This window comes from Stegostoma tigrinum, chromosome 6, assembly GCF_030684315.1.
Source record: "Stegostoma tigrinum isolate sSteTig4 chromosome 6, sSteTig4.hap1, whole genome shotgun sequence".
Lineage (NCBI taxonomy): Eukaryota > Metazoa > Chordata > Chondrichthyes > Orectolobiformes > Stegostomatidae > Stegostoma > Stegostoma tigrinum.
This window is the reverse complement of record NC_081359.1, coordinates 16,589,217-16,598,335: the sequence shown is the minus strand read 5'-3', so window position 1 is coordinate 16,598,335 and position 9,119 is coordinate 16,589,217. Positions and strand designations below refer to the sequence as shown.

The following is a 9,119-nucleotide window of genomic DNA, read 5'->3' as shown; positions in this document are numbered from 1 at the left end:
ACTGCCCTCCAACCCCACCACGCCCGGCTCCTTCCCCTGCAACCGCAGGAAATGCTACACTTGCCCCCACACCTCCTCCCTCACCCCTATCCCAGGCCCCAAGATGACTTTCCATATTAAGCAGAGGTTCACCTGCACACCTGCCAATGTGGTATACTGTATCCATTGTACCCGGTGTGGCTTCCTCTACATTGGGGAAACCAAGCGGAGGCTTGGGGACCGCTTTGCAGAACACCTCCGCTCGGTTCGCAATAAACAACTCCCCCTCCCATTCTTTAGATGACATGTCCATCATGGGCCTCCTGCAGTGCCACAATGATGCCACCTGAAGGCTGCAGGAACAGCAACTCATATTCCGCTGGGGAACCCTGCAGCCCAATGGTATCAATATGGACTTCACCAGCTTCAAAATCTCCCCTTTCCCGACCGCATCCCAAAACTAGCCCAGTTCGTCCCCTCCCCCCACTGCACCACACAACCAGTCCAGCCTGTCTCTGCCTCCCTAACCTGTTCTTCCTCTCACCCATCCCTTCCTCCCACCCCAAGCCGCACCTCCATTTCCTACCTACTAACCTCATCACACCTCCTTGACCTGGCCGTCCTCCCTGGACTGACCTATCCCCTCCCTACCTCTCCACCTATACTCTCCTCTCCACCTATCTTCTTTTCTCTCCATCTCCAGTCCGCCTCCCCCTCTCTCCCTATTTATTCCAGTTCCCTCTCCCCATCCCCCTCTCTGATGAAGGGTCTAGGCCCGAAACGTCAGCTTTTGTGCTCCTGAGATGCTGCTTGGCCTGCTGTGTTCATCCAGCTTCACACTTTATTATCTAGGATTCTCCAGCATCTGCAGTTCCCATTATCTCTGACAGTTATGGTACTATTTGATTTCTGTTTTTGTTTCAGAGAAAAAGTCATGCATGTGACACTAGATAAAGGCGGGTACAGAGTGACAACCAAGAATCATGCATTTGGATAGGGGAAGGCCCTGTTTTCTGATTGATGCAGGATGCAGTGCAAGGCAAATGAGGTTTCCAACAATTTTAAGTGGCATTAATGAGAAACATATGTGTCAATATAAATAGCATCTGTATACCTTTCAAAAGTAATACAGCACACAATTGTTACAGTACAGGAGGCAGCTATTTGGCATGTCTTGTCTGCACCAGCTCTCCAGACAAGCATTTCACCTGATGTACCTACTCCCCCTTTACTGTGCATGTTGTTCGTTAGTAACAAGCCGCTTCACTTTTGATTTTCCTGCTTGCCCCTGGCTCAAGCAAAGCAGTGCATTCTAGACAGTAGCCACTGACTGAGTGTAAAAGATATTCCTCATGCCACTTTTGCTTCTTTTACTAATTATTTTACAACTGTGCCCTCTAATTCTGGATTCTTTCACCAGTAGGAACATTTTCTCTTGATTGACTGCGTGGAAACTTCTCATGATCAGAAGGCGTTTGTGCACCATCTCTTCGAGGAAAACTTGGGAGTTCAGCTTCAATCTATCTTCAGAACGGATAGTCCTTATCCTAGGAATCATTCTGTAAACCTTTTCTGCACGATGCCTTCACATCCTTTTCAAAGCACAGTACCTTGAACACAATATTGCGTTTGAGGCTGAAACAGGTTAAACAGTACCTCCTTATTCTTGAATTCTACACCTCTATTAATAACGCTGTATGTTTTCTTTGCCTGTTCTGCCACATTATGCACACGTACACTCAGGTCCCTGCAACCTCTTTTGAGTTGTCTTATTTATTTTTTCTGGTACAAAGAACCTGGAGAGACAGTATGTATTCCTGAAATGTTTTCACATTGGCAATTACATTCAATCTATCCACCCACTCTACCAAGTTGTCTCATGTCAATTTGAATTTCTACACCATACTTCTCACAGTTTACAACACTTCCAGGTGCGTATTACTTGCTAATTTTGAAATTCTGCATTGCACATTAAATTCTGGATCATTTATTTATGTCAGGAAAAGCAAGTCCTAACACTGACCCCAGAGGAATTCAATTACAAACCTTACCCAGCCCAAAAATCATTGAAGGTAGTCCATTGAATCATTATAACACGATCTAGTAACACTAGAAAAATGCCCAAATGGAATAAATTTCTCTCTCTCTCTCTTCAGGTGCAAACTATTCAGAATGTGCAGGTTGCACCTCCCTTAGAGCCACATTCAAGTCCATCTCCCCAGTCACACATTGATCCGTCTTACCCTCCCGTTCCTGTAATCACTTGCATGCAGTCTGGAGATAACTACTTTTGAGATGCTGCTTGCTAATTTCCTATCTAGCCCACTGATACTGACCAGGTGCAACATGTTTCATTCTGAAGAGCTCCAACACTTTTGCAAACGGGCATTAAATAACACATCAAACTCACGGCAGTTTCTCGGAACGACAAGTTTTGCTCGTTACTGGCTCAAATCAGAGGAGAAAGGAAATCACGTGATGAATCCTATGACTCAAGACACCATCCACCTCGTTGAGGCAGTGTCTCATATTAGAGGGTAGTGCAGATGATGCTACCACTCATTGTCAGTAGGGAAATGCTTTTGGTATTTTTTGTGAATTGTTTGGAAGAATACAAAAGTCTTCTGCAAGGTATGTGGTCTTTTAGATACAAAAATGTTGGAGGAAATGATAGCTGATCAGCTATTATCTGTTTCAATGGCTGAGCAGGCTCATTAGGTCAGATCACCTATTCCTTCTCTCAGTCCCATTCTTATGTTTAAGGTCATTAGCAGTTGAGCTAATATTCATTCATTACATGCCAGGGAAAACATTCTATCCACTGTCACAATCTGCAATAATTCTAAAAGTTTCAACAAGATAATTTCTGGGTTTTTTGAGTGACTGTAGAGTCCAGCTTCCTTAATCTTTCACTAAGACACTCCCAATATCCCAGGGATTAGTCTGGTAAATGACTGTTGCACTTGCTCTGTGAAAAATGTTCAGTGTTAATATTAGCACAATCAAGGTTTTTCAACCAGTGCTGTCCATTTACAGAACTGCATCTCATGATAGGCCTTATCGCCTAATGATTGGCTGACCAAATCAAACATAATAGGCGAAAGCAAGTTTTGTAGCTCAGGTTGAGTTTCTGGATGTGAGTTTGCTCACTGAGCTGGAAGGTTAGTTTTCAGACGTTTCGTCACCATTCTAGGTAACATCATCAGTGAGCCTCCGGTGAAGCGCTAGTGTTATGTCCTGCTTTCTGTTCTAACCTAAACAGATAAATAGAAAGCGGGACATAACACCAGCGCTTCACCAGAGGCTCACTGATGATGTTACCTAGAATGGTGACGAAACACCTGAAAACTAACCTTCCAGCTCAGCGAGCAAACTCACATCCATAAGAGGCGAAAATCAGGCCATAATCAATCAACCTGCATCATTTTTAAAATTATTCAGGAGATTTGAGAATTTTATAGTTCTCCATTGCTTTGTCTATAGCATCACCCTGTCAATCAGTCAACTTACCAACCAATCAACATCCTTTCCTCCAGTTGTACAAATAACGATAATCTGAAATTTAGTATTTTTCATTTGTCACAAGTGTAAGACAAGAAGCTTCAACATTGAAATTATTATAGGTTTCACATCACCTGGACATATTTTCTCCATTGTTACCTCTAGTCTTCACGATTGTAACACATTCCCATGTGCTTCCCACATTCCGTCTTCTGTAAGCTCGAGTTCATTCAAGATTCCACTGTTCACACCAGATCCTATTCAGCCATAGACCCGCCCTTGCTCAATGACCTACATTGGCTCATAGACTGGTAAATCTTTGGTTCTAAAATTCTCACCCTCATTTCCAAATTCCTCCAGAACGTGCCCTCTTTCCTGACCTTTGTGATCTCCTCCAGTCCCACAAATCTCCAAGGCCTAAGCAATCCTCCAATTCCAGTCCCTTCAAAAATCACAGATTTCAATCGCGCCCACATTGTTGGCTGTGCTTTTCTGGAATACCTTTCCTAAACCTCTTCACTTCTTTCCACATTCATCTGTTTGTACAGGGGTGGCTAAATATCTAGTGTCAGTGTTCACAAGTAACTGGTCCTCATACCAGTGAAAATTTTCAAAGCAATTTTTATCTTAACTTTCAGGAACTGGTAGGGTAATAATATTACAAACTCGAGTTATATTTTAACTATTAATCATAGTTTTAGGGTAAGGGGTGGGAGATTCAGAGGACATTTGAAAAAAATCTTTTTCGCTGTGAGGGTAGTTGGAATCTGGGACGCACTGCTTGATAAGGTCGGATGGCTGGAAACGTTATGGGACAAGTGCAAGAAAGTGGGATTACTGCACCTTTAAACAGTAATTATATCAGTGCAGACTCGATAGGCTGGAGGACCTTTTCTGCGCTGTAAGATGCCATGGTGTAATATTTTACCATTTTGTCCTTGCTGCATTGCTGTACGACCACAAAACTAACAAAAGGGAAAACTTTCACAAACATATACTAACTGGAATGACTGAATTGTCAGATATCAACGTTACTCAAGTCTCTTGACTGCAGCAGAGAACAATGTCCACACATCAAAAGAAGTCTTTATGGTTAGACAAGGATTTCGATAGAGGAGCTGCAGTTATGTCTCCAAGAAGATCAAGGGTGGGCCAAAAATAGAAGGTAGTTCTGCTAAGTCCAGCAAGATATTCAGGGGAAAAAGAAAACTTACTTTAACAGCAGACGGTGGAAATGTGGAACTTGGAATGGCCTCGGATGAAGAGCAGTGTTGAGGGAAAGTCAAATAAACACTAGAAAGGAAAAGGTTAGAGAAAAAACAACATGCTAAAGTAGTAGCAGTGGAAGGCTCATGTAGAGCGTTTGCATGGGCCAGCTAGATCAAATGGCCTGTTTTTATTCTGTAAATTCTATGTAACTTTAATAATGTGATCTACTATTACAATCCAGTCATACATGAGGTAAACAGTTATTAGACTTAATATTTATCATATTACAAACATTTAATGTATAGTAAAAGCATATTTTAATATACACAATTCAAAACATGCTACTGATATATCCCATTCGGCAATTAAATTTCCATATAAACTCACTATTTGCTTAAATGTTTGCTCTAATTTTGAGAATTCCCAAGGTGATCCAAAATGAAGGCACATTCAGAAACAATGCAAAATACTTCAATATAAATTTAAAAGTTTTAACATTTTCTCTCAGTATCTTCCACTTGCAGATGGATCATGCATTGATTTCTCATCAATGTTCATACAAGAAACTTCAAACTGGGAAAACTAAACAGAAGTCAGTTGCTCCCTACTCTCCCTTGTCACAAATGACATTCAATATGGGCCCCAACTAAAGTTGACCAGAGTGTTTTCTATATATTGAGAAACCAGGAACTGTGAAGGAACAGAGTTATTTATGGGTCCAAGGACATAAATCACAAAATGCTAGCAGACAGATGCAACAACAAAAACAAAATAAATGGAACACTGGCCATTAATCTCAAATCTGGAATACAATGCCACAGTTGTATAAAGCTTTGGCCACATTCAAGTTAGAACATGTCAATCAGTTTTCTGGGCACTGCACTTCAGAAAGGATATACTGGGTCTTGGAGGATGTGCAGCATAGATTCACCAGAATAACTATAAGGATCAAATAAGGAATTCTGCATTGACCGGAGAAGCTGGTTTACAAGATTTAGGACTGGTCTAATGGATATGTTTAAGATAACTAAAGGAATCTGAAGGGCAGAGAGAGGGGTAAAACTTTTCTCCTGTGGCAACAGCAGAATCTTGAAGTTAAGGTCAAGCTGTTCAGGTTTGATGTCAGGAGGCACCTCTTCACTCAAAGAGTAGAAGCAATCAGGAGCAATCCACCCCAAAAAGCATGAGAGGTTGGGGTAAGTTGTAAGTTTAAAAATGGAGATTGAAAATTTGTTTTGGATAAGTGTTAGGATCACAAACTAAGATGGGTATATGACTAAGATCTGTTACGATTTAGCTGAAAGACAGAATTTGAATAAAAATATGAGGATTAGTACCAGATGTAAGCTATTCAGTCATTTGAGACTGCTCCGCCATTCAATGAGATCATGGCTAATCCTCTACTTCAAAACTATTTTCCTGCACTATTCCCCTTAACATTTTAATAGATAGAAATCCATCAACCTCAGTCTCAAATCTACTCAATGTTGAATCAGCATAGCCCCCAGGCTCGAGAATTCTAAAGATACACCACCCTTTGGGTGAAGAAATTCAATATCTGACCAACCATCGATCATTCCCACCCCCATCATGCCCCTAACCACAGCCAACACCTTTCCTCAAGTGGCCTGTAAGAATTTTGTTTGTTGTGATAAGATCACCTCATGCTTTTAAACAACTCTGTGCATTTTACCTCTTGCACGTCTGGGTCCAAAAACACATCATTCTACCACTTGTGATACTGGATTAAAGGGTTTACTATCAGATTTGGGCAACGACATCCTAATAATGATGAAAGAAGTGAGGCTTGTTTTTAAAAACGGTGTTTGGATTTCAAAGTAGTGGCAAATGCGTATTGGTCTATTTTTGTGAAGAGATTTAAAAATTAATTAGGTCAGTCATTCTAGAACCACTGCTTTAATTCAGTCTACATCTCCTGGAGAGTTAAATGGATGCTTGTTTATACTGTGGAGGTTTACAACCAGAGTGGGGGAAAAAACATAACTTCGCAGAAGCAACATTTTTCTTCATTTAGTTCAAAAGCTTTTGGGAAGTTCAAGGAGATCTGACTGGAGTCAGATGCAGGTATAGTCTCTCTTAGAAAATGCAATTGTTAAAGCCAATTAACTGAATATGGTACCTGAGTGCAAGAGTTTAATTTATGAAACTTCTAGACCACTAGTTATTCAAAGCTGGGGAAGTCCCAAGTGATGTGAGGTTTCAAGGAAAAGGCGCTGTAGAACTGAGAAAAAACAGTGAAGTAAAAACCTATAGATTTGATAGAAAAAAATGGAAATTTATCTGTACTTGGATTTACTGTAAAAGTATTGGGATCATAAAATCAGTTCCAATACTCATGCAGCCTGTTATTTTTGGAATTGGATTAGATTTTTCAAGACAGTGTACTAGTGCAAATACCTACAAGTGCTGAAACTGTTGTAACATTTAAGACAGAATTCAGTGAACTTTTGAAGGCGCCATTATACAGGGAAACCATATTCATGGAACTAGCACTTTCACGGTACAAACATGACGTACCAGTGGCTTGTGCTGAGATTTGTGTGCAAATTTATTTCAATAGTGTCAGAGTTAACCATTTTCTGATAGAGAGGTTCTGTAAGTTCAGTTATCTTTCAATCTTCTCCCATCAATGCTGGCCTTTCTTGACTTGTTCAAATTTTTTCTTCAGCAAGTTGTAGTTCTCCACAATCCCCGGAGAGGTTGGATCAAGCTTCAGAGCAAGCTTGTATTCTTTATCAGCTAGACTGAGTCTCCCCCAGCGATGGTAAAGTACAGCTGCAGGAGAAGGACAAACTCATTATCCAAACAATAGTTGAAGATTATCTGGTATCATAGAATAGAGAACTACAAACTAATTGCAGAAGTTGAGCTTGTTCTCCTGAGGGCGGGGAACAACAAGAGGAGGTTTAATACAATTGCTCAAAAGTATAAAGAGTTTAAATAGCAATCGAGAAGAAATTATTTTTCTGTTCGATGTGTCCGTAACAGACAGCACAGATTTAACACATATAGGAAAACATCCAAGGGAATATGGAGAATTTTATTTCAGAGTCGTTACAATCTGAAATTCACTGCCTAAAAAAGAGCAGGTTCAATGGTAAACGTCAGAAGGAAAATGACTTTGCAGGGCTATGGGGAGAGAGCAAGGGTTTGTGTCAAAGTGGGACAAATGGAACTGCTCTTTCAAACAGCTGGTAAAGGCACGATGGACTAAATGGCCTCCAAATGCATTTATGATTCAGTTTGAGCTGCACATGCAATTACACTTTAGGAATACTACTGGATAAACATAAAGAGAGCTTTATTGTGTACTCGGCATATCTGTATCAGTGTTCAAAATAACATATTGGATGGAGAGTGGATCTAACCCTGAAAGTCTCCAAATCACCCTGAGATATTAATTCAGAGATGCAACCAATCAGGGAAAAGCTGGCTGCAATGGCTCTGGGGGAAATCCGGACCAGGGCCGGGAGCGGAACGGGTGGGGCTGGAGGTGGTGTGTGAGGGTGCCACAAATGATTTGAGGGATGTCAGAGTCTGCAAGGCCTGAGAGAGAGACAGAAGGAGAGGGGGAGGGAGAGACAGAAGGAGAGGGGGAGGGAGAGACAGAAGGAGAGGGGGAGGGAGAGACAGAAGGAGAGGGGGAGGGAGAGACAGAAGGAGAGGGGGAGGGAGAGACAGAAGGAGAGGGGGAGGGAGACACAGAAGGAGAGGGGGAGGGAGACACAGATACAAAGGTTTCATCAGGACTGGAAACAAGCAGATGGCTTCAAAAGGAGGGTGGAAGGGACAAAAAGGTGCATAGAATGAGTTCCAAACTGGTTAATAAAGTAGCACTCAGCAAACTACGAGCCAGGAAAATTTAAAATCACTGAGGGAATGAATCACTTGTAAATGAATTCTGCTTCTTTCACTATAATTTGCATGCATTCACTAGCTACTCTGTGGGAAAGGTTGTAGCCGATACTATTGCAATGAATACAATATCAATCGTTAAATTTAAATTCTGAGATACAGTAAAAATTGCAGTATCTGCATGTTTAAAATATTTCAGCTTTGTGACAGTGCGATGGAAGTAACATCACTCGCTTGCGAAGGTGTATTAAGCATGATGCCTTTTGGTGCACAGAAACGTGTCTTACATTTAAATTATACCCATATACCATAAAAATTGTACATTTTCAAAAAATCTTATACTAGTTTAAGCCTGTTGTCTTGTGCCAATGTAAAAATTGTAGTAATTAAAAAAACTAATGCTTTCTTTGTGTACTGTGATTTAAGTTTATTGGAATTGATCATTATTAAAGGATATTGAAGAATTTTTCCAATTCTTTCTCTATATGACAACCTTACGTGTCAACGCAGATACAGTAGGTAATGTGACTGCATCACCTAATAAAAGGAGTTAA

The 9,119-nt window shown here is 40.8% G+C and overlaps 1 protein-coding gene across 3 annotated transcripts in view; it reads right to left on the bottom strand.

Moving 5' to 3' along the window:
• Positions 1-4,816: 4,816 nt before the first annotated feature.
• Positions 4,817-9,119, bottom strand: part of tmtc4 (transmembrane O-mannosyltransferase targeting cadherins 4) — a 39,401-nt gene continuing 35,098 nt past the window's right edge. For all 3 annotated transcript variants that reach the window (XM_048533066.1, XM_048533067.1, XM_048533069.1), the window contains one exon: positions 4,817-7,485. In XM_048533066.1, the coding sequence (XP_048389023.1) occupies positions 7,337-7,485 (149 nt within the window). In that variant the 3' untranslated portion in view covers positions 4,817-7,336. The remainder of the gene's footprint in view (positions 7,486-9,119) is intronic.